Here is a 25,506-nt window from a genome sequence, read left to right as displayed (position 1 = left end):
GTCGACTATAATTTCTTGCTAATAGATGGTGCTACTTAGCTTCGACTGGGCTGTGTTTCCGCTTGACCTGGTTTCTTTTGCTCGGGATGGACTATTGTACGACTCATTTGCTTCTTCTCGCTCTCTCGCTCTGGGTCACTGCGTAGTTGTATTCTTATATCTCTGCTCTCGTGGTACTGCTATGTAATGGTTTATAACGAATTGTAATATGCTTTATCAAATACGGCGCATCAACTGTAAGGGAATGGCTGGGAACAGGTTGCATTGCTTTGTATCTACCCAGTGCGCTCTCAGAACAGGTCTACCTAACTCGATCGAAGACTTGTAATAGCGGAAGAGATCATGAGAGAACACCGGGAACTCTATAGAGTATCCTTGATCTTGTGCTGATCACCCTCAGAACTGCGGACATGGAGGTCAAAGGTCTGCATCACCTGTCGTCGACTAGCAAGATCTGCTCAGATGGCCCAGATCGGATCAGAGGGACTCCATCGTGGATGATTGTATTGGTCTGACTGGGATCGCATGGCCCAGGTTTTGGCGATGATTGTTATGTTCGCCCATAGCTCCGGACAAAGTGTTTCAATAACATTTCTCCACGAGCTGCACACTTGGCCAAGATGCCATGGCCCTCCTCGGATTGCGAAGACGTTGAATCCATAAAGACGTCTTCCCAAGGTCATGGGGAGTCCGGATCCGTTATATTTCCACGCACGGCGTAGAATCTCCATCGTGATCTCTGAAGAAATACGACGAATTGGAGACAGGACTGTCTCGTAATCGTGTTTGAATGACAGGAGACGCGACATTCGAGACTCTACCGACGCGACGACACTGCGAAGCTGATCAAGGTCGCTCTGCAGCTCGGAGAGAGGCGTTTTCAGGCTCTCCAAAGACGCATTCAGCCGAGCAGACTGTAGAAGTGATGGCGCGTCGTTGGTGCGCAGAAGGGAGGCGACGTCAGGTGGATGGGTGAAGGTTGGTATCCAGTCATGTCTGGCTAGAATCTCCCCCAGAGCGACGGGATTAGATATCATTACAGCCTGAAATTGAAATTTCATTCAACTATTAGCATCACCGCAATAAAAGCACGTACAAGCTAAAATTGTCGAATTTTGTGGTACCTGGGGCTTTGTTTTGTAGATGGGATATAGTTCGAAGCGCGGAACAGATAAAGACAAGTCGCTCGCAGTAAGTAGTAGAGAGCAGAAATTTAAGTTGACGTGTGTTCGGAAACGTAATCGAATCCTTCGGTAGCGAACCGAGACTGACAACAGTAACCGCCTCGTTCTCACTACATCCAGTACATATGAGTACTTGGGTCGCATCAATCCAAGATCTGTCTCTGAAAATCTCTGGGACAGTGAAAAAAAAAATCTATAGAAGACTAGTGCATAGAATTAGAACTCGCGAACGTAGCAAAGGACTTGAAGGAGGGCAGAAAAAGGATACCGGCAAGTCCCGGGCCGATTCCCCTGATCGAACGTGGGCGAGATGTTTTTTCCGACCTTTAAACTCTATCCCTTACACCAGGCATCACGTCGTCGTCTTTCTGCAGCATGGACATATTCACTGGATTATTATATGGTGAGCGAAGGTCTAATAGTCAACGGTTAAGATAACTTTTGCCAGGAGGAAAACGGCGCTGCCAACAATGCCATGTCTTTACTAGCCTCGCGGGACGATGCCGGGGTGAGGGATGTCCTCCCTCCGCCTCACTTGATGTTGATCGTTTTATGTATGCCAAAGAAACCGCTAAGGGAAACTTGCCTTCTATGCAGAACTCACTAAGGCCCTCACCGACATGGAAACGTCGTTCTTTCATTCTGTGCACTACTTGATAACCCAGACTGTTGTTTGCGCTCCTTCGCTTGAGGACTCTCTCGATTCTCAAGTTCTTCCGTGACGTTGCTATCAACTGCCTTTCTCCGGTCCTCACAGTTTGTTCAGATATAGCGGTCTTGGATTACCTCGATTTACATATCGTACTCCCGTATCCCTCTTAGTATTTCACTGAGAAATACGACTCGATGCCATTGAGTACTTAATTCGTAAGGAACTTTTTTCCTCTTCTCGACGTGACCATTATGAGCATCGAGGATCCACTTATCGCCGAGCTACAAGGGTCATATGGGGTTGAATCTATCCTCCGTACCCTGAAATGGTTTCCTTGGTCGTCATCCACGCGGGTTGATTTCCTGGATGACCTGCCTCAGTTGATACGTGTATCCTACAGATACTGCCGAGACACTATGAAATGCACCAACACCATTGAAATATATCTCGTCTGTCTGCATCATCTTGTCCGGGAAAAATTTCATGTGGGAACTCTAAACAACTGCGAGGAAACCAGTGATGGCTTGCTCAAGCTCAGTAAGCATGCGAGAATATTTATCTATGCCACTCATTTCTGCAAATGCCAAGTTTGCGAATCCCACTTAATGTTACAGTTTACCGAACAAAATACTCGGCTGTACGTCGGCCTGTTATTTCCTCAATACAACTGACTACTTAGTAAGAAGTACAGGAGCTTCGCGTGCGTATGATAGACAGAGAGAATGAATATAATCCCGCCGTATCATTCATCAGATTCTGATAGCGGATCTTCGTCATTCAGATCGAAATCAAGCTCCAGTCCCTCGCTTTTCAAATTAATCAAGGCATTCTCAGACTCCTCATCAAGACCATAACTCCACCCCACTCCATTCACCAAAAGATTGAGCTTCGTGAGACGTGGCGCGTCGGACGGGCGACGCAGTCGCGAAGCAACCATATTTACAAACGTGGAATTGATGAATGAGACGTGGGTATACTCGATGGTATTCAAGTAAACGCCAAGTGTTTGTAGAAACGGGACCATGGAATGTTGACGTGACCCATCTACCAGGCTCAACTCGCTCATCTGTGCCACAAGAGATAGCATAACAGGATCATAAACATCTGGCACCCACTCGAAGAATTCGACGACAAATTCCTGCAAGCCAGGCATGAGTCGCATGATGCTCGCGAGGTTATTGTCCAAGACCACATCAACGAGGCATAATCGTGTTAGGGAACATTGCGATTGCGCAAGCATCTCGTGGAGTGCGCCCAGCGCACCTACAGGGCATTTTATCAACTCACCTCCCATGTCTAGGTCGTACATGGTTGTTAGTGTGACTTCCTTCAACGACGGTAGTACCAGGCTGCGCATAAAGCTTGGCGAAGATGTCGAAAGTTCTTCGATCGATTCGGACACGATTTTGTCGGGGATGGTAAACGGTATGGATATCAGACTACCACCATAGTCGTTATACGAAAATGAATGAAGCTTTGGAGACGATTTGACGATGTCGAGATATTCGAGGGTTCGCCGGTCTCCAGCAAATGGTCTTTCGTCAGAGAAAGACACAAGGTTGTTGGTCGGGAAAGAAATTCTGGCTCCTGGGTGCATGCCTTTGAGGTGCAATATTTCGAGTCTAGGGGCGATTTCAAAGGCATGGATGTCTCCGGACGGCGAGCCGCGAAAACAATCGAGGTACATGTCTCTGAGCCAATCAATATTTCCATGGATGAGGGAGAGTTGTGGAAGAAGGGATGGCGGAATCGCTATTTCGACTGCTCTCCATCGATTAGAATGGGAGACCATGATATGAAAACATCGTTCCATCGCCCGGGCTTCTCTTTCTCCCACCTTGGTACCGGAGTATCGAAAGTAAAAATGGAGAGGATGATTACGAGAGCGTTCCAGGACGATGCGTAGCATTTCCACCATGTCGACTTTCATAGGAACTTCACGCTCGTGGGAAAGTGGAATCGCCACTGTCATCGTAGCCCATAACTCCGGACAAAGCCTTTCAGTAACATTTCGCCATGAACTGCACACTTGGCCGAGATGCCACGGCCCCTCCCGGATAGTGAAGACGTTGAATCCAGAAAGGTGTCTTCCTCGTAGACAGTTGCTGAAAGTGTTGGTTTTCCATGCACGGCGTACGATCTCCATTGTGATCTCTGGGGGAACACGACGTATCGGAGACAAGGCTGTTTTATAGTCATTCTCGAATGATTGAAGACGCAACATGCGATCCTGCAGCGACGCGATAGCATTATGGAGCAAATAAAGGTCGCTCTGTATCTTAGCCAGAGGTGTCCTTAGACTCTCCAGAGATGCCTTCAGCCGAGCTGATTGTAGAGGCGATGGCCCTTCGTTGGTGCGGAAAAGTGCAAGGACGTCAGGTGGATGGGTAAAGGTGGATATCCAGTCATGTCTGGCCAAGATATCCTCCAGAGTGGGAGCAAATTGCATCACAACCTGAAATAGAAATACCAGTCACTACAGACGACTAGCCACGCAATAAAATCACGTACAAGCGTTTTATGGTACCTTTCGGACGCAAGGTATGGATAGTTCTACTACGAGTGGAACAGAAAACAATAAGTCGGTCGTGGTAGCAGAGGACAATAGTCAATAAAGAAGAACGGGGAAACTATTTTCAGGTCACGTTGCCACAGGTGGGCGCTTGAAACCTCTTGAAACGTAATGGAATCCTTCGGCGGCGACATGTATCGCGGTAAAAGGAGTCTGAGTTGTTTGCTGCTTATAGCCGACAGGCAGCAACGGAAGCAACAGTTGCGCGCAACGAGAATAAGAAACCGAGTCAATGGTCATGGAAACGAAGTGCTTTGAGAAGAATAGCTGCCAATTCTCGTCATTTACTTATTACCATCAAGCCCAAGCACGCCATACACAAACGACACAACTTTGAACGCATTTCTCCTCCTCCTACCAAAACCACGTCACTGATCGTCACCATTCGAACCACTTCTTGGTGTCATATGTTAGCGAAGCAGATATTTGTGTCTGCAGGCGCTGTAATTCTTCCTCTTTCCCTAAAAACTGAAGGAAGACCATATTAGTGATGGCGTGGGCTAAATATATAGGATACCATACCGATGATTGGAAAGACCATACGAAGTTCCTCATATCCTGCAGGTCAGATACCGGAACATCTTTTTCGGCTATATGAGTAAGGCACGCCTTCAAGTCGTTCCAGCCCCAAATGAATAGAAAGTGATGCATGTACAAGTTTTGGACGGCAAGAACGTATCTCTGCATGCGTTTAGACACGTCAAAACCTGAGACGAGATGAACGAGAGTCGGTTTCGAATGAGGACAAGAACGTACCCAAATACGCTATTGCTCCGATGGCTAAGGCGAGCCCAGCCTTAGAGATGATAAACCTCCAATGCCAAGGTAAAACCATAGCCAATAGGGTTGTACAGGCAAATAAAGCGATGGATACTTCTGCAAGGATCTTGGATACACAGGTAATGAATATAAGAAGTCTTCTGTTATCGAAATTCTGGTGGAGAGACGTTACTCAGTATAGGCTCAAGAATTATCGATTCATGACTAACCTTGTACTGTTGTTCGAGCCCCGTCCGATCTCTTAGTAAAGAAATCTCAGGTTTCAATTTTCGAGCTCATAATTTTACTTTGATTGCGGAACTTGGAGAAGTCCACGGTAGCCTGATCATAGAACCAGATACTACGAATGTCGTTCAACAATTTTCTGTAATCCAGAGGTGAGTCTTCTTGGTACCACTTGCTGAAGCGAACATAATTTTCGGCGGTGGACAATATCTGCTTGAGGTCCGAGCGGTAATGGCTACAAAGTATACGATCAGGCAAAGAAACATTTTGAGTAGAGCGATTTACTCACAATCCCACGAGACTACCATTCGACGTTTCGAGCATATGTAAAAGCTCTGCGTACGCAGATACTATCTCCTTGGAAGCGGAGTACGGTATAGGAGATTTTGAATGAAGGATTTCGGATAGATTCTTGTCCCAGCCCGTCCCTGCTGTGACCGTATTGTGGAAGGGAGACTCGTAGAAAGGTCGAGAAGTAGGGTCAAGAGGGAGTTTACTAGAAGTGGAGGAAGTCATCTAGGAAAGGTGAGATGGGTACAAGCAGAGTAAACAGTAATATATATTCCCAGACCCTGGTCTGAAGTCAGTAGGGCATGCGAAAAGCGCGCTGGAGACATGCTTACCTTTACACACTATCATCATACCAACATCAAGGTATCCATCATGTGCCCTTCTCTTTGCGACGGCGAGTTGCGATTGGCCACGAGTCAACCTCGATGGTAGCACAACTCAGGGCAAACCGCTGAGAATGCTTCTGAGGCCGAGCAAGCCGGCAATGATTGGGAGTTTTGGTGCCCAGCTCGATTTGGTCGGGGTCCATAGCAAAGACGTGTGGAGTCCGAGACAGGAGGTCCGTAGCGAACTTGATAAAGGCAGAAAGGGATAGAGGCGAGTATGAAATCGAATATGTCGAGGATCCAATAAGGTGTCGGGTACGGTCTTGCTCACTCTTACTCAGGCTTTCTGAGTTCTTAAATCGGATAAGAATGACATGCTGCAAACAGGTTTTCACGCACCCACTGCCTCGCCTTTCTCATTGTTGAGTTCTTTTGGGGTGGCAATCATTGTGATGTTCACCGTATACTGTCAGCTGAAATCGAACACCGTTTGAGTCTCTTGTCGCTTATGGAGCGCCATGAGCTTGCTGTCTTTCTCGCTCAGAAAATCCATGCGAAAAGGCGGGAACAGCGCAATTGAGTACGAGCAATGGTGGTGGGACCGAAGAAGGATGTCACGGTATCAGGGACGTGCTATGTAGACGTTCTTCTTCACCAGTGTCCCTCTGCTTCACTTGCAGACGTCGAAGATCCTTGCCCTTTGCGATCCGAAGCGACATATTAGGGACTTTCAGTCCCGAGCTCGAGGGCTGATTGTGCTGATGTTCCAAAAAGCTGATTGTTGATTATTCAAAAACCAGCTCTCGGAGTTGGTTTTCGAATAATCAGCCCGCTTGATTATTTCTGATTGTTTCTAAACAACATGTGATCACGTTGACAGATTCCGGAATTGTTGCCGAAGATCTTCGAGGATCCGAACCATCCGACTACCCGATTTGGGTGCATTATTTGGCTAAGGTGTTGCGGTCAAACTCAAATGACATCTGTAACGAAATAATCGGACGGTTGATTATTTCTTTCCTGTTTCTCGCTGATTTTTTGTCGTGGGGCTTTCAAAACAGAGGGCCTGATTATTCAAAGATCAGTTCAAAAAATAATCAGCACAATCAACCATAATCAACCCTCGAGCTCGGGACTGAAAGTCCCTATTGTATGTATCACGGTAAAAGGGGTCTGAGCCAGAATTTCAAATCCTAATCAGGCTCTCCCGGTTGTTTCCGAGTCCTTCTGCCGTACGAACACTTTGTTTCGGCAACAACGGCAACTGCGATTATCGTCTTGGGCTCCTTTTGTGATGTTATAGGACAGAGATATAAGCTACAGTCTTTCGAAATCCTTCTCAGCTATGCTCTTTCTCCATCCGAAGGGTAGGATATTATCACAAAGCATGGCATCAACACAACATAGTTCTCCTTCCACCTGGGTCGTTGGAATACTCTTATACCCTGGATGCGATGACTCTGATATTCCTTCCGAGCTTCAGTGAACATCTACAGTGGCCTTTAAATATTCACTACTTCGATGGAGCGACTCTAGCAGAACTTGATGATCTAGGATGATCCGATGGGAGGAATACCGACCGGCAGTGAAAACAAAGGTCTTCGGAGCCTTGTACGCACAACCAAAGTTTTCCTATTTGTTATAAGTGTCTGTTTGGATACTTCTAGCACCGACTTGTAAGTGCTGGTATCTACTTCACAGATGTACCATTTACGTAAAACGTCCATCAAACGGAACCATGTTTTTCAACTTCACGACAGGTGTACAAGTCACGGTTTCTCTGATCCTTGTTTTCCGTGGCCCAGGTCCTGGCGGCTCACTGCGCTAATCGCTTGCCTTCCCCCTCAATGGACCAGGACATTTGGACGGCACTAATATTTGAACACATGCTTCGCATATCGACACTCCTACAATTGTCTGTTCGGTTGACGTACTTTGAACGGCTGATCGTTGAGGGTCTTACTGATCGCGAGATCTCTTGTGTGGTCACACGAATGTGTGTCCAGGGCATATGTGACGGACTAGAAAAGGGAAGCTCCCCTGCTAGTCTGTTTGGCTCACTACTAGACGAATGGAAGTGCGATGTTAATGATCTGATGGACTGTTAACCTGGAATGCCTGGATGGCGTGTCGGTGTATGTAAGTTTAAGGTGTGTCGCTGTTTTTTTCTGATAGGTTTCTATTGGCTGATGGTCTGCTTCGTGCACCAGGAACATTGATATCTCCCACAATAGCCTTCCTTTTTGCGCCGCCTGAGAATTATGAAAGGCCTCAGGCAAGGCGTATTGAGAGGATTGAGCCTCTGATACACATTAGTGTCTCGTTTCTGTGTATTACCGCCACTATAGAATTATTTGTCGTTTACGCGCATTCTGTGGGGCGGACAGCGTGTTTTCCCAATGTGCGTTCATTGTGCCTTCGCGTATCTCCTTTGATTCAACGATTTAATTATGTTGCGCTTCTAATCTTCTGGTTTGTTGTATACCTATGTGTGGGAACATGGAAGACAATAACATCGTATATGCCCATGTTTTTACATGTTGATTTCTACAGACCTTCACATCGTTCACTTGTAACCAGTACTCATCCCGGCACTGCGTACTGATATGGGTAGGACCCGACTTTTACCTGTGCGACACCACCTTATGGCCTCCATCTTCTAGGAAGCTCCAATCCAGTCACTGTATACGACAAAAAAGAGCTAAAGATTAAGCTGGTAACACCCGGAGATTTCCTATATCAGCGTCCTCAAAAAGAGGGCCGAAGACAATTTCGCGGCAACAGCAAAAAACCTACGGTTGATGTTGAGAGAACAGTGGATGGGGAGCTGAATACTCAGGGACAGGCATTCAACCAACCTGTGAGTTCCCGCATTTTTTGATGTGCTCTATGGTTAAAATTGCAACCAGTGTCACAAATGCGAAGAGGCTGGTGTCCGAGGTGAAGCCCAAGCCTTAGACTCACCTCTGCATGACCTAGAGGCAGGGGGGCGCAGAGAGATTCTATGTCCTCGGTGCAAACACTGTGTTGCATCAGAAACATTCCCTTGCAATGCTTCGATGCATTGCTGGAATGAAGCAGGACCTGCTCATGGAAAGGATGGCACACGACAGCATGGCAATGAAGAAATTGACATGAACACCCTGGAGGTTTTACATGTCGGTGATGTGGCTAGCAGTCTGGGAAAGCGCAAGCGCACAGACCCTGCCAGTGATCCAGAACAGGAGGATGAAGACATTCAACCCATCACCACAGCACTGCAAAGTCTCCAGTATAGCATTCTAGACTTTGTCCAACAACTGCAGTCTCCTATCACTTCCCTGGAGCAGCCTGAGACAGTTGAGTCCCGTAACACTCTCCTGAAGCAGGAGAATTTCCTGCTGAAACAGGAAAATGCATGTCTCGTGCAAGCTGTTGTTGACCTGCGGGCAGGCAGGTCCGCATTGCAGGCTTATAGGGAGCCAGCAGCGCAGGAAGCCAACTTGGAGAATAGCAGTAGGAAGGAGGAGGTTGCGAAGAACAAAGACAATGATACACACCACAAGAAGAAAAGGCGACGCGTAGATGCTGTTTCAAACACGCTACATGGAAAAGGACTAGGGCATCTCAAACAAAATGATAAGTGACAAGAGTTCAAGAAAAAGAAGGGTAGATTGGTAAACAAGCTAACTTCATTCAACAACAGTACTGATCATACAACAGATAGAAACAATATCAGTCTCATACTTTATTGAGAAGGGTCGGCGCTGTTATTTAGTTCAGAAAATAATTAACATGAAGTCAACACCATTCTGTATTCCCTAGATACAACTGAATGACAGCGCTTCAATAATAGTAGTAAGAGTTTAAAGCTCGGCAAAGAGTCAGACACCGAAAGTTCTTCGATCGATGCGGGTGCGACGCGGCTGTAGGTAATGGTAAACGGTGTGGATACCAGGCCAACACCGTGGTCGTTATAAAATTGATGAAGCTTTGGAGCCAACTTGATGATGTCGAGATATTCGGGGGTCCGCCGGTCTCCAGGCTCCAGCAAATGGTCTTTCTTCGGAGAAAGAGACAACGTCGTTGGTCGGGAAAGGGATGTTGGCTTTTGGGTGTGCGCTCTTTTGAGGTACAGGGGCAATTTCAAAGCCGTGGATGCCTTCGGACTGAGGATCTGCACGGGAACAATAAACGTATATGTCTTTAAGCTAGTCAATCTTTCCACTGATGAGAGAGAGTTGTGGAAGAAGAGATGGTGGAATCGTTATTTCGAACCGCTGTCCATCGCTTGGAGTGGGCGACCATGATATGGGAAACGTCGTTCCATTGCTTGGGCTTCCCTTTCTCGTACCTCGGTGCCGTGGTACCCTAAGTAAAATGACAACCACCGGCATTTAATTATTACCAAGTTGATACCATCAAGACCAAGCACGCCATACGCAAGCAATACGACTTTGAACGTACTTCTCTTCCTACCAAAGCCACGTCACCCACCGTCACCATTCAAACCACTTCTTGGTGTCAGATGTTAGCGAAGCAGATATTTGCATCTGTAGGCGCTGTAACTCTTCCTCTTTCCCAAAAAACTGGAGGGAAACCATATTAATGATGACGTTGGCTAAATATAGGAATGTCATACCGATGATTGGAAAGACCATACGAAGTTCCTCATATCCTGCAGGTCAGATACCGGAACATCTTTTTCGGCTATATGAGTAAGGCATGCCTTCAAGTCGTTCCAGCCCCAAATGAATAGAAAGTGATGCATGTACAAGTTTTGGACGGCAAGAACGTATCTCTGCATGCGTTTAGACACGTCAAAGCCTGAGACGAGATGAACGAGAGTCGGTTTCGAATGAAGACGAGAACGTACCCAAATAAGCTATTGCTCCGATGGCTAAGGCGAGCCCAGCCTTAGAGATGATAAACCTCCAATGCCAGGGTAAAACCACAGCCAATAGGGTCGTAAAGGCGAATAAAGCGAGGGATACTTCTGCAAGGATCTTGGATACGCAGATAATGAATGCGAGAAGCCTTCTTTTATCGAAATCCTGGCAGAGAGACATTATTAAGTATAGACTCAAGAATTATCGATTCATAGCTGACCTTGTACCTTTGTTCGAGCTCCGCCCCATCTCTTAGTAGAGAAATCTCAGTTTCAATTTTCCAGCTCATGGTTTTACTTTGATTGCGGAACTTGGAGAAGTCCACGATATCCTGATTGGGACGGGACGGGACCCTACGAATTTCGTTCACCAATTCTCTGTAATCCACCGGCGAGTCTTCTCGGTACCACTTGCTGAAGCGAACATAGTTTTCGGCAGTGGACAATATCTGCTTGAGATCCGAGCGGTAATAGCTCCCAAGTGTACAGTCAGGCGAAGAAAGAGTTCGAATAGAGCGATTTACTCACAATCCCACGAAACTACCATCCGACGTCTCGAGTATATGTAAAAGCTCGGCGTATGCAGATGCTATCTCCTTAGACGCGGAGTACGGCATACGGAATTTCGAATGAAGGATTTCGGATAGATTCTTGTCCCAGCCCGTCCCTGCGGTGATCGTATTCTGGAAGGAGGCCTCATAGAAAGGTCCAGGAGTGGGGGCAAGAGGGGGTTTACTAGAAGTAGTCGAGGTAGTCATCTGGGAAAGGCGCGATGGGTAGCAGGCAGAGTAAACAGCAATATATATCCAAGACCTGGGTCTGAAGTCAGTAGGGCATGCGAAAGCGCGCTGGATACATGCTTACCTTTACACACTATCATCATACCAACATCAAGGTGTCCATCCTGTGCCCTTTCCCTTGCGACAGGCGAAATATGGATCCTGTTTAGTGTTCGAAGCGGCTCAGAACAACCTTGGTAGAAAGGAACGATATTTCAGAAAGGCTGAGCACGTGAGGGGTTGGTGACGTACAAAGTCCGGCTTGGCCAAAGTCTCAGAGAAAGGGCTTTTGAAGTCCAGATATGAACGACAGGCAGCACACGCTTTTGGCACTCACCCAACCACCGCCTAATCTAGTGTGGTTCTGGGAGATCACCGGTTGTAATTTCGTCCTTGTGGCAGCCTAGTAGATTGAGTGTCGTCCGAGCCGCTTGCCCGATTTGATAGAGCTCTTGTTTTTTGCTTTCTCCAGCGTTCCTTGTTCAAAAACATCCGATTTGACGATGAAAGAGACGGGAATAGGCATTTGAGTAGAGTTGAGCACGGGCCGTAGTGGTGGAGCAAGAGGACATAGTGGGCACGTGCTGGACTTTCTTTGCTCCCTCAGTCAGGGTCCCTCTCTGTCCCTTTGAACATCACTTACAGACATCAAGCATGCCTTGTTCTTTCGTGATTGCAGTTTTCGTGACACGTACAACAGTGACAACGCCGTGAGGTCGGGACTGCAAGTTTACAACGACTGCAGCCCTTTCCCTGTCGCATTACTACGATTTCTCGAGTCAGCAACCGGCACACGCCCGACAGCCAAACGACGCGAGCACCGGTCTCTGGCTGCTCAGTAAACTGCTCTATTATCATGGCTACGCATTCGAGCTTCGAGATACGACCTTGCTGCATCATCTGTTAACAACAACTGACTCTATTGTTCACTAGCCCAATGCTACCGTAACACTCTAGCCTCTTCATCTGCACCAAGGCTCTACATTTTCTTCAAATATTTGACCTATCTCGTTCTTGAGCTTGGGCGTCAATGACTGCTCTGTTGGATGCATCAGATTACAGCCACTTTAGCGCTCCCGGACGAAGATTCTCCATTCGCATGCGCCTTCGAGGATTACGTTGTTCTATGGGGCAAACATGTGGGTTTATAATCATCCATATATAACGACTGTCTGACGTCCACTATAGGCCGATACTGTGCGCTAGTTCACCAGAACTGGCCTGATGAAGACGACACATGGTTGATTTTCCAGCGTCGCCTTGTATTCCTTCAGGCTGTCGTTTTCGAATTCTACATGCATACATGTCGAGCTCCCAATAAAACTTGGAATGAAACATGTTTTAGGATTTTGCTGCTCAGGCTGACGCGTCTGTGGCGTGGGAACATATCCTGATTCTGCTCATCGCTCCAATTATATGCGCCGATACCTCCAATACTCAGTCACGAGCGCGACAAAATACAGTGAAATATTTTAAATCGGGACCGGCACATGCTAGCGGTACTTTCTGCGAGGTGTCTCAAACTTTCAACGCCAACCCTGATACTTACACTCGAAGGTGAGCTTTCTTCTCCTTCTCTTCTTCCCAACAAACGTATTCAACTTTGGTCTCGACGTAAGCATCTCGACCATCTGTGTCGACCAGACCCTTAACATCGGCGTCGGTGTCCCTGAAATCGCTGGTGTCTGCTTACACGCCCTCGGCTTCGGTAAGTGACGGAGCCCATCCATGTTTAGCTTGCTCGTGCAATCTCCAAACTCACTAGCATCTGTAAGCTTTAAGTTTTTTTATTTCGTACAACAATGTCAGCGCTGTCACCGTTAGACGAATGCTCGAGAAGGCAAATACACATCGGGAAATTGTCAAACGTATTTCCGCAACGACATGCCTCTCAGACCAAAGACACAGCATGCGAGAATTATACTACAGGTAGCATCCAGTGCCTCTGTTCTGTCTGGATACTTATGATCCAGTTACGAGGATAGGGATTGTAGCATGGTATACACTTCTCCTGGTCAAGGTCTGGACTTACAGGGATCGTCAACGTCGACTGGGTCGTAGCTACTCAGACTCTCGTCAGCAAACCATTCGCTTTAGCATTTTTCTATCCGTCTGTATCATTCACCCACGCTCGAAACGCTTACTTCTCCGCCTTCCCCTAGACTTGGAGGCTGGTGTACCAATTATTTTTGTTATTATCAATATCTCAAATATCGTTGCTACCCTTCTTTCGGTATCGCATAGAACCAAGTACATGGTACAATCTCTGGTATCTCTCGGCTCTCTTACTATTCGTTCCAGTGCCTTGGAAACGGCCTTCCTGTGGGTCTCCGCGGTGATACAAAACTCGGACGGAGCGCTCGGGAGAGGTGAAACATTGCTTGACGACGCCGTTATTCACGCGTAGTGCTCCCGACTCATCGTGCGTCAGTGAGAAGTATCGATAGCCTCCCAAGCTCTATACCCTCAGTCTGCTTCACTGGTCTCTCGCCAAGCTGGTTCTAAAGATCGCAGGAGCATCTGGAACCTACTTGCTATTTTTATCTGCAACTAATTAATCCTGGTTAGCTGAATTGCCGACTTGTATTGGCCACGACTGGTGCTTAAGGTCTTGGGACCTCCCACGCCAGTAGGGTCTATGGACTTTGTACCTGTTCGATTGCTAAGAGTCGGTCGTCTGATATGCCTTTCTCTGGTTTACTTTCTATTGCAACGGTGTAAGATGCCTCAAACCCGAGTTTCATCCCGCAATTGATAATGCCGAGTACGGTTTATCTGATATTCGTGCGATATGATGGCAGGCAGTTTGTAAACTAATTCTCTCGAGGAGCTCGCGTGACAGGAATCCACAGAAAGGTACGTTTGCTTCGGCTCCGCACTGTGGAGTCTCTTTTAACCTTGATATACAGGCCCGTTTCGCGGATAGATAGTAGTAGTTTAAACTAGACTCCTTGTACCAAGGTCGGTACCTTTCTGCTGGATAAACACCGTCGAGAAATAATGCCCCTCCAAAAGGTGAATGTATTCAGCCTCCAGGATTTTTTTGTTTTCAAATAGTGTACGACTTGAAGCCTGAAGACTGAGCTCGAAGCAGCATCTTAAATATCAGAGTCCGAGAGAATGGATTAAACCCGACCATCCGCGCGTTTGAGAATTATATCGGAATTCCAGGCTGGTCTATAAGCTAGGAATAAGGAATATGGTTGGTCGCAAATCGTCAGGGGTAGAAATAACTAGAACTACAATGGTTAGGACTGAGGGAAGGGTAAGAGACCTCCTCTAGATTATTTCAACATTCGGAAAGTTAACGGAAGATCAAAGTTTTTTCCTTCGCTAAGAACGGTCAAGGATCGTGTTCCCATTGCCCAGCGGAGCGGAAACTGGTTCTGAGAAACCTTTTCGAGAATTACGAGAGATCAGCATTTGTTTGTAGATGATGAGGCTAACCGTAAATGTTTACAGGCTACGGCTCATTGCCGTAGGCATTTGCGGGGGTTCAATACCTAGCAACAACTGTTACGCAAACTTGAACAGCGGGCCCACTGACATTTGCGATACGGGCGTGGTGTTCCTAAATCACTGGGCAATAACTAGTTCCAATGAACCGTTTTGAGGATGCCAAGATGTCAAGTGTCTGCCGATGGCAGTGTGTGCGTTGTGTTCTATGTGTGTTCAGTTGATGTGCTAGTCTCTAACTGGAGCGTGTTCTGAGCAAGCGGTCGAGTCTGACTAGTCATAAAATCAGGAAGGTCGTAGGAATTTTGAAGCTACTTGTCCATTTTTTGAAGTTGACATATATTGCGTTACTTCTCGTCTTTCAATGATATATCTACAAGTTCTTGCTCAATTTTGGCGACTTTAACTTTTCGACAGAAGACTATATGTGTTGAAAACCGATATTTAAATATTCTCATCCCTGCCATATCTGTATACAGGGCCACTCTTATTGATACCTGGTTGATATACGGCCCGCCGAGTCGGACGTTGCGTTTGGTCTCTGGAATTTCCCGTGTCCGTATTCTAAGCTAGCAAAAAAGATGGTCTCATGTTACATGGCCGATTCAATGGTAGGATGATGGAATAGGCCTGCGGAGGTTAGATTGGTGCAAACGATGTAAAATAAGTACTGAATGCTTATCTGATAATGAACCTGACAGCCGACAGCCAAAACAGGGAATCCCGACGGCTTTGGTCGTTTGAAGCCCCTAGAAATGTCGGAAACGGACCGAAAATTTACGGCACGTGAATACCTTGGCGGTTTACCACTAACTCGTTTTCGAGGGCGGAGGGCATGTATTCCACTTTTCTGGGTCCCCTCTGTCTGGTTCGCCCCGTTCTGGACATGTATATAACATCGGCCATTCCTCACCTTTACCCCAATATCAATGGTTATCACAGCTAGATCCCTCTTGAAGACCCTTTGGATTCACGGGAAAAAGCATACTGGCGTCGGGCTGGTATGTGCAGTAGCATATTTTGATCCGTGAGTACCCTCTTGTGAGATTATTCCCAGCACTGAACTGATGGCTCTGCAGGGGAAACTGGGGTGTCGACCTGCAAGCAGGCTCATCGTACGGCTATCGACTACTGTTTGTGGTCCTCCTCTCTGGACTGTTCGCCGTGTTCTTCCAGGTAGATGAATCCCTGTTGGACCGGAAATATGTGTTCTGATTTCCTTGACTAGGTGCTTTGTAGTCGACTTGGATGCGTTACTGGCCTTGACCTGGCTTCACACTGCCGGGTTATGTTATATCCTCGCCCAGTAACCCGGTACGCACTCCTGTACCCGCTTTATATCCTATCGGAGACTGCGATCATAGCGACGGACCTGGCGGAGCTGCTCGGGTCTGCCATTGCGCTATGCTTGCTCTTTCCTGCCCTCGAGATTTGGCACGGCGTACTCATCACCGCGTTCGACGTTCTCCTCATCCTTGCCCTGGGTGATCCGCTTCGCGGACGGCCTGTACGTATCTTTGAGGTGATCATCGCTGTCTTGGTGATTGCTGTGCTGATTTGCATGTGCATCATCATCGGCCGCGTGAACGTTCACTGGGGCAATGCTTTTCTTGGATATGTCCCGTCAAAGTACATCCTCAAGGACGGGGCACTGTATACGTCGGTGGGCATCATAGGAGCGACAGTCATGCCGCACAGTCTCTTTCTTGGCTCGGCATTGGCCTACACAGGACCGTGTATCAGATGCTCCGTTGTCTCTCGACGTGGAGAAGCCAGAGAGGCAGACATTCAAGCAACGACTCTGGTCCGTATTCCGCATCCCGCCCATGTCACCACCACAAACACCGGAGAACAATCCGCTTTCGTTTGTCAAGACGCATCTGTACCATGGCATTGCGGACGTCGTCATCTCCCTTCTTTGCTTCGCGGTTGTGATCAATTCCCTCATCCTCATTCTAGCAGGTGCTACCCTCCCTTCTGCTACTAATTCTGCTTCTCTATTCGACGCGTATGATCTCATTCGTGGTGCTGTCTCCCCCGCAGCTGCCACCCTTTTTGCCGTCGCACTCTTATTCTCCGGCCAATCTTCTTCCCTCATCGCTACGGTAGCAGGCCAGGCTGTGTCCGAGGGATTCCTTAACATTCGCCTGTCGCCAGTCTTTAGACGTCTCCTCACGAGGTTGATGTCCCTCATTCCGGCACTCACTGTCGCCGTGGCCGTAGGCAGAGACGGGATCGACACCCTCCTCGTTGCGTCCCAAGTCGTTCTGTCCATCGTCCTACCCTTCATCGTCTTTCCCCTCCTGTGGTTGACCAGCAATAAACGTGTCATGTCTGTGCAGGGTGAAGATGGGACCTCTGTTTGTTTTGGGAACCACATCATCGCTACCTTGTTTGGTGCGGCGGTCTGGCTTCTCGTTGTTGCAGCGAATGTTTATGTTCTTGTCAGTCTTGGTATGGGAACGTCATAAGAATCTTCTTGTAACTATAGTGTACTGATACGAACCGTTTCCTTCCGTCATTCGCGTTAGTCCAGAATAAGAAAACTGCACTTCCGGATCCTTGGCATGACGTTCAGTGGTTACCTTATTTTTATCTCCCTCGGCTTGGCGACAGTAGAAATTTCAGGAGTTCTGCGTTAGCATGTACCGTAATCGAATTCCCAAGGGGCATCGCGAGTCCGAAATTCGGCCTTAATTTCTGTTGACGCGTCTGTGGCGTGGGAACTCCACTCTCGGATCTTACGCTCATCCTTCTCGCCAACTTCCTTACACTACCAAGCCTCACGCTGGATGGGCCACTGTATTTTATTATTGTCCGACCGCTAATCCTGCTCCGCTGCTGAAGGCTCCCAATTACGTTCCAAACATACACCTGCGTCAACGCGACCTGAAAAGTTTCCTTTTTTTTTTTTTTACTTTCTTACATTCTTGTTCCTTGCTACTGCGACCGATTCATAGTTTTCCATTTTCCGCTCGTCGAAAAATTTGCTGTAACTCCTCGGACACTACAAAACACTTGTACGTACTGTTATTGCATTAATAATTGTCTGAGATTTCCATTTCAGGTTGTGATGCAATCTACTTCCATCACTCTGGAGGAAGTCTTGGCCAGACATGACTGGATATCAACCTGCGCCCATCCACATGACGTTGCTTCCCTTCTGCGCACCAACGATGCGCCATCACCTCTGCAATCAGCTCAGCTGAGGGCGTGTTTGAAGGGGATAAATACAGCTCTCACTGAGCTGCAGAGCGACCTTGCTTTGCTCCATAGTGTCGTCGCGTAGCTGCAGGCTCAAATGTCGCGTCTCCAATCACTCAAACACGATTATGAGACAGCACTGTCTCCACTACGTCGCATTCCCTCGAAGATCACGATGGAGATTCTACGCCGCTCGTGGAAGTATAATGAATTCGGGGGTATACCCAGGGGAAGGCGGCTTCCTGGGTTCAACGTCTTCACAATCCGAGAAGGGCCTTGGCACCTTGGCCAAGTGTGCAGCTCGTGGCGAAATGTTATTGAGACACTTTGTCCGGAGCTATGGGCGACCATGACAGTAGAGATTCCGTTCTCGATGTTTCTGAAAACGGATGCGGTGGAAATACTCAATGTCGTCCTTGATCGCTCCCGTAATTACCCCCTCGATTTTCATTTCGAGTACTACGGCACTAGGGTGGAAAGAAGAGCAGCCCAAGCGACGGAGAGATGTTTTCATATCATGGTCGCTCATTCAAAACGATGGCGAGCCGTTGAAATGACGATCCCTCCAGGGACATGTACCTCGATTGTTTTCGCGGCTCACCGTCCGGAGACATCCGTGCCTTTGAGATTGCCCCCGAACTCGAAAAACTGTACCTCAAAGGTATGCACCCAGAAGCCAGCGTCCCTTTCCCGACCAACAATCTTGTGTCTTTCTCCGATGAAAGGCCATTTGCTGGAGATCGGCAGACCCCCAAATATCTTGACATCATTAAATCGGCTCCAAAGCTTCATTCATTTTCGTATAACGACTACGGTGTTAGCCTGATATCCACACCGCTCAATATCCCTGGCAGCATCATGTCCGTATCGATCGAAGAGCTTTCGGCATCTTCGCCAAGCTTTATGAGCAGCCTTGTACTACCGTCGTTGAAGGACGTCACGCTAACCACCAAGTGAGATCTAGGCATGGGATAAAATGTGGTAAAATGTCCTGTAGGTGCGCTGGGCGCACTCCACGAGACTACGAGATGCTTGTGCAATCGCAATGTTCGCTAACGCACTTGTGCCTCGTTGATGTGGTCTTGGACAATAACCTCGCGAACATTATACCGCTCATGCCTAGCTTGCAGGAATTCGTCCTCGAATTCTACGAGTGGATACCAGATTTTTATGACCCCGTTATGCAGTCCGATCTTGTGACACAGATGAGTGCGGTGAGCCTGGTAGATGGGTCACATCAACATTCCATGGTACCGTTTCTGCCAGCACTTGGCATTTACCTACCTACCATCCAGTATACTCACGTCTCTGTCATCAATTCCTCGTTCGTGGGTATGGTAGCTTCGCGATTGCGCCGACCACATGACGTGTCACATCTCGTAAAGCTGGATCTATGGGTGATGGGGCGAGGATGGAGCTATGGGCTTGACAAGTGGGATGAGAATGCCATGAATCGTTTGAAAGACGAAGGTCTTGAACTTGATTTCTGTCTGTTTGATGGGGATCCGGTACCAGACTCTGATGAGCTTTGATATGGTGGTGGGATTGTATTTGGTCCTCTTGCGTTCTTACTAGTGTCGTTCAGCTATATCTGAAGAATGAAGAATGATGTTAGCTACCGTGCCGACTCGAGTCGCGTTCGACAAGTAGCTTTGAATTTATTGGCGCGACAACTTAGGTCAATAAAAAAAGCTCAGCAGCGCATAGGCTACGGCCCAGTGAAAGTTTGATTAATGCATATGTTGATCGTGTCGAAGATACTGAGGACTCTGGAATGCCCGCTGAGGGATCCCCACCCCCCTTGAACTGAAAGTAAAATATCCAGGCTGAAATGTTGGCGGCGACGCCACTGATGAGATCAGGGTATACAAAGTTAGGCTGCCTATTCTCACTTTCTTTCTTGAAGCTTTAAGAGACACAGCACAGCCTATGAACGAGGCAAAGGGATAGAAGTTTGCGTACATGGAGACACGAATCCTTCATGCATTAGTTAAGGGACTGGCAGGGACGAGGGAGATGCAAAGAATGACCAGCGTGATAATTCAAACATGAAATAGAAATACTACATAGTAAAGTGCTCACCAAACGTTCGGAACGAGTAGGAGATACAGATACATACTACAAAGATACCTTTGTCTGAGATTCAATATCGGGATGCCGTCGTAGACGTTGCCAAAAGCCCCGTAGCGACCCCACCAGTCGGCTGATCTTCATCCAGAGCTTGAGCTTCAATTGTAAGTGGCGAGACTTGCCACAGCACAGTTGGCCCGGGCTCAGGACTAAGTCCATAGTCTCCCACACAACCTCCATCAACAAATCCCCTAGACTCCTCGATGGTACTCGCATGGTCCTTTGTGAAATTCGGCTGTTCAAAGTCCTCGGGAACAGAATCCACATCCTTCAAATACTCAGACCAAACAGGGTCCAGGTCGTCTCTATGAAGTAGCGCGAGACGGCGAAGGTAGTAGGGTTCATCACATAGAATGTAAATCACTCAAACGGCGAGGAGGTTCGGAGGCTGGAAGAGGTATGTCCTGGCCCAATGAAAGATCCCATGGTCCAATGCGTCAGATTTGAGAACAGTGATGAAGGCATCCAAGACTGTTTGCAGTGATACACGGGACCGTTCCCATCTTCGTAGTATGAGTCTCAACGCTGCACCGTGTAAACTGGTTATCCTGTAAGAAGACGCTCTGAAACAACATAAACAAAGACTTCATTTACGACGGGAGCGAACTGGAAGAAATAGAGAATGAGTTGAAGTTCGGCTGAAGCATCATGGGCAAGGGAGTCTTCATGTTGAGATGTCGATGGATGATCCTGGAAAGCAACCTAGACAAATTTGGAAGCCATGACTGGTGTACACCAGTCTTCCAGAAGAAACTGAGGGAGGCGGGACGTGGATCCGAGCGTTTGAAGAAAGAGCAGCAATGCGATATACTGATCTTTGCTTCGCATCCAGGCGTCACCAAATTCGTCGGAGGAAACTAACGAATACAGGACCTTCAATACCGCGTGCCGATTGCGATCCAGTTCGAAAGAAGGGATATTGCCACCCAATACAGGGTCGTTATACAACCGTAATGAACCGACGCCCATGTACATTCCGATGTGTCGAATAACCATGATGAAAAGGCTATCCGAAGGATAAGTGATGGCTACCCTTTGGACAGAACGCGAGGCGGCCATCGTCAACAGCATGTATAATCGTGGATCTGGAGGTGGGGGGAATTCATCGGTGGGATCAACAACGTCGGTAGCACCTCTGAAACGCTGGTAAATGGCATTGGCGACATAGGGATACAGATAAGAATCAATAGCCGACAGAAGAGATACTGCACCATCTCTTAAATGAGAGGGCAAACAAATCTTCAATCCGTTTTTTGCCGAGAAGAGAGGTGGGGGGACATAGTCGGCTTGCCAATAGCACGAGGGAATGGCATGAAATAAAGGCTGTATCAGGCTATCTTCGGGATCAGAGGATACGAGTCTCCGGAGCAGGTGTCCCCATACAATGGGCTGCAGAGCAAGCCGCTCTGGTGATATTCTGACCTCGGCTTTCACTAGATGTCGGATTGTGGGGATACATTTGGGATAGCCTGGGATAGGCCACGACAGCTAGAAACCTCTGCATAGACATCCTGGGGCCAGTGTTCGTGTCCCGCTTCTGCGTCTAGGAGAGTCCAGGCCAGCCCGCGTCGTTCACCATCCAAGACAAGACGAAGGCTTGCACGAGCAAAGCGATCAGCGATGCCTTCCGGCCAAGGATGACGGCCCATCTGCCAGATGAGGGTCTCGCACATGTCCGAAATACCTTTTGCGCGTTGCTTTAGAGGCTCTATGGACGGGAGTGGTAGGGCACTGGCTGATTGTACGACGATGCTCTGTACGCTGGGGTTGGTGGACATGTTGAAGAGCCAGGCCAATGCGTGTACGTCCATTTCATCCGCACTGACCTCCACAGCCGCACGTTCAGCGTCTCGGAGTGTTCTGATGGAAGACGACTCCGGCAGCTCATCCTGAGACTCGTCCGTCTGAACAGGAGACGGTGGTACCCAAAGCCTGGAGATCGCAGATACGAAGAAGGGATGACGGGTGAGGTACGTATAGAGGAGGAAGGCATATTGCGACAGTGGTGTCTTGTACGAACACGAAGGGTACCAAATCGGAAGGAGGTTGGTGACAAAGTACGCGGCGAATGACATAAAACTGATGGCTCCGACGACGGATGCGATCGACAGTTGTAGCGGGACAAGGAAGATAACCAAACCGACTAGAAACACACCAAGCGATACGCTCAGGAGCACGGATAACAACCCAATGATGAAACCCACACCCCACTTCTGCAGCCCCATATACCAGAATTGACGTATGTGGCATCGTTCCCGGGGTGTCCCTGATGAAGCCGCCATGTACTGGTGTATCCACTGTTTTGTCAGGACGGCGAATAAGGCGGTAGCGAGACTGAATGAGAGAGAGGTAAACCACAGGCCGTTTACCCAGATATCAGATGTCATGGGGCGAAAGCTGGAGAAGGGAGTGAGGTCTGAGCGAGGAACGTTGTTCACGCTGAGGGAACCGTTGGCTGCTGCACGCGTGACGTCGATGAGTTCGAACAGAAGGGATGCAGTGACTTGACTGTAGTTGGCTTGAAGGCTCTGGGATGTCTGTGCGACGAAGGTAGTGACTACAGCAGAGAAAAGACCAGCCTGTATAAGTATGAGTAAGCAAAATGATGGACTCGTGAATAAGTATCGCACTCACAAAAACCAGCAAAACATCTAATCCATCCCTCCATCCTTCTGCCATCTCGGCGTCAAATCCAGCACATTCTTCGAGATATGTTTGCCATATCCTGGCCAGTGGACTCAGCTCCTCGTGCTGTTTATCTTCTGGGAATTTCTTTTCGTAGTCAAATGGGACATTACCTTCACTCTGAATGAGATATGCAGCAGGGGCAACGATAGATACACGCACCTCCGGCCTGGATTTCGTGTTGCGGTATGCCAAAGACATTGTGGATCGACTTCCTCTGTCGTCTCGGGGAATAATCTGTTGAGGTCTCTGCTGGCTGCTGTACATCGAGCTCAGAATCAACTGCCAGATTATCGATATCATTCGGCGGTGTTTGTGGCTCGTCATCTCCATCTTGTGCAGCCTTGATGGAAGGCATGGTTATCGAGTATTGTGGGGGACAAAGACGTTGACAGACAGCGCAGCCTCAGGGCCGTTATCGTTATGTTGAGGGAGTGTTGGGATGTAGCACTCGCGACGTTGATTCTGCAAGGAGGTTGTGGCTTGCTTGACACGTCGTCGCTTTGAGGGAGCCCTGCTTGTAGATAGACACGATCCTGCTGAGATGAGCAATGGCACCGTGGCTCGAAGACCTGGCAATTCACATTAGCTAGGCGTTGATGACCAAGATAGACTATTTGGTCCACAAACAAAGCAAAGTTGTTCCTCTCACCTTAGGTTCGGAGCAAGCCCGCTCCGTGCCGTGCCGGCAACCTCGCATGAGGCTCGCCCGAAAATATCCACAACAAACATAAACAGAGCCAAAGCGAAAGGGGCTTGGAACGAACCTACTCTCACCTTACCTCCGCGCTCCCTCTTTTTTATCTCGTCGTGTTTCGCCCCTCGACCAATTCCAACACAATATGGAACCTCAGTGACGGTGGGCTTGGCTCGGGAATGGGAGAAGGCGTGAAAGATTCCCAGCAAAGGTCACTCATGTACCGAGTGATTACTTTTAACATGAACTTTCGTCTTCGTATTCCATCCAGTCATGGTGACGTCTCTCCTGGAAGGACGGCTGCTGCCTGCCCAGCCAACAAGCAAGCGTCTTTTGCCACGAGACGATGTATACGAACGGGCGCACAACACCTGGCCTCGACGTCAATTACCGGGTACTAACCACTTACAAGCACAAGGACAGCATCACTGGCGGGAATCTCATCTAACAGGGCATTGACCACCTCCTGACACGAGGACAATTTAACGAACTGAGACCGACTACCAGAAAATGGAGAACATACCTTGAATTGATGCCGAGATGATGAAGGATTGGATATTTTTGCTGGTCGTCGTGAGTACCCAAGGTGGATTCTCTCGCATGCTGAAATTCTCACCTTTCTCGCATAGTATTACGAACAACTCAAGTCTTCTACGACACGGCATGACACATTTGGGTTCTTAAGCTCAGAAATAGGGTGCATCTCCACCCGCTGGCATGTGTTGTGAGTCAAATGAGACTTGCACCGTAACTCTGCTAATGGATTCCAGACTTCTTCACACCGGGGAGCTCGCACGTAGTACAGACGATATTGGATGTACGTGCACCACAGGTCTCTTGCTCTCTATGAATGACCTCGTTTATTTAGATGCTCACGTTTACGGGGCTTTCAATCTGGTGTATGCGAAGGGCATGACAGGTGTGTTGGCTTTCAATCTGTTCCTTCCTGGCTTATCCCGCCTCTAAGTTGGACCCGTTGTTGGTGGTGAGACGAGGTAATCGAATCCACCGCCATCCCAGATGTATGACCACATCACTAGCAGATGGCTGGCAATATGTTTGTTAGTGGTCGGATTACTCGGGCTGTCCGACCAAGAGATGTTCCCACGCCACAGACGCGTCAGGCGCCGGGAAGGCCAAGCAGTGTAATCCTGGAGAAAACAAATTTTATCTCAAGTTTCATTGGAAGTTCGACTTATACAGAGAGTTTGAGCTCGACAGGGAGGAATACATGGCGACGCTGCAAAATCAGATACATGTATCCATCATCCTCATCGGCCAGCTCGCCTGGTGAACTGTGAGTATAGTGCACAGTATCGGCCTATGCAACGTTAGCAGTCGCTAGGTATAGACGTGAAAGCAGGGCTTAGATGGAACGTAACCTTCGAAGTCGCATGCGGATGGTGAATCTCGGTCTGGGAGTGTTACGTCGGATGGTGTTTGAGTTATCCAACAGAGCAGTCACTGATGCTCAAAAGCGAGACAGAACGAATATTCGAGGGAAAGTGTAGATGAGAAGCCGAGAGTGTTACAGTAATATCGGGCTGGTCAGCAACGAAAGAGTCAGCTGTCAGTAACAGATGATGCAGCGAGGACATACCTCAGAGCTCCGATGTTTGGACTGGTCACAGAACATTCTACTAAGCAGCGGCAAGTAC

General features: G+C 48.1%; 11 protein-coding genes across 11 annotated transcripts; 5 read left to right on the top strand and 6 right to left on the bottom strand.

Annotated features, from left to right (window-relative positions):
• Positions 1-182: 182 nt before the first annotated feature.
• EV420DRAFT_1567866 (uncharacterized protein) lies at positions 183-1,448 on the bottom strand. The gene is made up of 2 exons (XM_060474144.1): positions 1,097-1,448; positions 183-1,043 (listed from the first exon to the last, which is right to left on the bottom strand). Exon 2 carries the CDS (start codon positions 1,035-1,037, stop codon positions 459-461), a length of 579 nt encoding a protein of 192 aa, XP_060326257.1. The 5' UTR covers positions 1,038-1,043; positions 1,097-1,448; the 3' UTR covers positions 183-458.
• A 1,122-nt stretch (positions 1,449-2,570) lies between these two features.
• On the bottom strand, positions 2,571-4,547 carry EV420DRAFT_861913 (uncharacterized protein). The gene is made up of 2 exons (XM_060483773.1): positions 4,352-4,547; positions 2,571-4,291 (listed from the first exon to the last, which is right to left on the bottom strand). The coding sequence occupies exon 2, from the start codon at positions 4,283-4,285 to the stop codon at positions 2,579-2,581; it is 1,707 nt and encodes a 568-aa protein (XP_060326256.1). The 5' UTR covers positions 4,286-4,291; positions 4,352-4,547; the 3' UTR covers positions 2,571-2,578.
• Positions 4,548-4,753: 206 nt separating this feature from the next.
• EV420DRAFT_1567861 (uncharacterized protein) lies at positions 4,754-5,460 on the bottom strand (the record flags this gene model as incomplete). Its single annotated transcript, XM_060474143.1, has 4 exons — positions 4,754-4,876; positions 4,931-5,115; positions 5,165-5,342; positions 5,398-5,460. Coding segments are annotated over 4 exons (516 nt in total), but the record flags the coding sequence as incomplete, so codon positions are not given.
• Positions 5,461-8,417: 2,957 nt separating this feature from the next.
• EV420DRAFT_861849 (uncharacterized protein) lies at positions 8,418-9,836 on the top strand. The gene is made up of 3 exons (XM_060483771.1): positions 8,418-8,640; positions 8,694-8,890; positions 8,940-9,836. Exons 1-3 carry the CDS (start codon positions 8,637-8,639, stop codon positions 9,654-9,656), a joined length of 918 nt encoding a protein of 305 aa, XP_060326254.1. The 5' UTR covers positions 8,418-8,636; the 3' UTR covers positions 9,657-9,836.
• Positions 9,837-10,363: 527 nt separating this feature from the next.
• EV420DRAFT_1767425 (uncharacterized protein) lies at positions 10,364-11,655 on the bottom strand (the record flags this gene model as incomplete). The annotated part of the gene is made up of 5 exons (XM_060480918.1): positions 10,364-10,598; positions 10,652-10,836; positions 10,886-11,063; positions 11,119-11,371; positions 11,426-11,655. 5 exons carry the CDS (start codon positions 11,653-11,655, stop codon positions 10,509-10,511), a joined length of 936 nt encoding a protein of 311 aa, XP_060326253.1. The 3' UTR covers positions 10,364-10,508.
• An 802-nt stretch (positions 11,656-12,457) lies between these two features.
• EV420DRAFT_1751051 (uncharacterized protein) lies at positions 12,458-14,083 on the top strand (the record flags this gene model as incomplete). The annotated part of the gene is made up of 5 exons (XM_060480355.1): positions 12,458-12,815; positions 12,865-12,873; positions 13,022-13,233; positions 13,296-13,384; positions 13,650-14,083. The coding sequence occupies exons 1-5, from the start codon at positions 12,723-12,725 to the stop codon at positions 14,081-14,083; spliced, it is 837 nt and encodes a 278-aa protein (XP_060326252.1). The 5' UTR covers positions 12,458-12,722.
• A 1,978-nt stretch (positions 14,084-16,061) lies between these two features.
• On the top strand, positions 16,062-17,603 carry EV420DRAFT_1275939 (putative transporter of the NRAMP family; the record flags this gene model as incomplete). The annotated part of the gene is made up of 4 exons (XM_060467929.1): positions 16,062-16,159; positions 16,212-16,308; positions 16,361-16,866; positions 16,913-17,603. 4 exons carry the CDS (start codon positions 16,062-16,064, stop codon positions 17,601-17,603), a joined length of 1,392 nt encoding a protein of 463 aa, XP_060326251.1.
• Positions 17,604-18,303: 700 nt separating this feature from the next.
• Positions 18,304-19,242, top strand: EV420DRAFT_861776 (uncharacterized protein). Its single transcript, XM_060483770.1, has one exon. The coding sequence runs from the start codon at positions 18,434-18,436 to the stop codon at positions 19,160-19,162; it is 729 nt and encodes a 242-aa protein (XP_060326250.1). The 5' UTR covers positions 18,304-18,433; the 3' UTR covers positions 19,163-19,242.
• A 73-nt stretch (positions 19,243-19,315) lies between these two features.
• Positions 19,316-19,961, top strand: EV420DRAFT_1567842 (uncharacterized protein). The gene has a single exon (XM_060474142.1). The coding sequence runs from the start codon at positions 19,323-19,325 to the stop codon at positions 19,866-19,868; it is 546 nt and encodes a 181-aa protein (XP_060326249.1). The 5' UTR covers positions 19,316-19,322; the 3' UTR covers positions 19,869-19,961.
• Positions 19,962-20,183: 222 nt separating this feature from the next.
• EV420DRAFT_1567834 (uncharacterized protein) lies at positions 20,184-22,679 on the bottom strand (the record flags this gene model as incomplete). The annotated part of the gene is made up of 7 exons (XM_060474141.1): positions 21,953-22,679; positions 21,201-21,899; positions 21,027-21,128; positions 20,837-20,991; positions 20,533-20,743; positions 20,270-20,325; positions 20,184-20,221 (listed from the first exon to the last, which is right to left on the bottom strand). Coding segments are annotated over exons 1-5 (1,756 nt in total), but the record flags the coding sequence as incomplete, so codon positions are not given.
• On the bottom strand, positions 22,552-23,756 carry EV420DRAFT_1313327 (uncharacterized protein; the record flags this gene model as incomplete). Its single annotated transcript, XM_060468610.1, has 3 exons — positions 23,314-23,756; positions 23,101-23,264; positions 22,552-23,045 (listed from the first exon to the last, which is right to left on the bottom strand). Coding segments are annotated over exons 1-3 (852 nt in total), but the record flags the coding sequence as incomplete, so codon positions are not given.
• Between the last annotated feature and the right edge of the window lie 1,750 nt (positions 23,757-25,506).

This window comes from Desarmillaria tabescens (assembly GCF_030435595.1).
Source record: "Desarmillaria tabescens strain CCBAS 213 chromosome Unknown EV420scaffold_43, whole genome shotgun sequence".
Classification (NCBI taxonomy): domain Eukaryota; kingdom Fungi; phylum Basidiomycota; class Agaricomycetes; order Agaricales; family Physalacriaceae; genus Desarmillaria; species Desarmillaria tabescens.
This window is presented reverse-complemented; position numbering and strand designations above follow the sequence as displayed.

What these genes read in the sequence shown, in the direction of transcription:
- EV420DRAFT_1567866 (XM_060474144.1), bottom strand. Translation starts at nt 1,037, where the DNA reads ATGATATCTAATCCCGTCGCTCTGGGGGAGATTCTAGCCAGACATGAC.
- EV420DRAFT_861913 (XM_060483773.1), bottom strand. Translation starts at nt 4,285, where the DNA reads ATGCAATTTGCTCCCACTCTGGAGGATATCTTGGCCAGACATGACTGG.
- EV420DRAFT_861849 (XM_060483771.1), top strand. An exon ending in GACAGGCATTCAACCAACCT is followed by an intron (nt 8,891 to 8,939) that starts GTGAGTTCCCGC and finishes AATTGCAACCAG; the next exon opens with TGTCACAAATGCGAAGAGGC.
- EV420DRAFT_861776 (XM_060483770.1), top strand. Translation starts at nt 18,434, where the DNA reads ATGTCGCGTCTCCAATCACTCAAACACGATTATGAGACAGCACTGTCT.
- EV420DRAFT_1567842 (XM_060474142.1), top strand. Translation starts at nt 19,323, where the DNA reads ATGTCCTGTAGGTGCGCTGGGCGCACTCCACGAGACTACGAGATGCTT.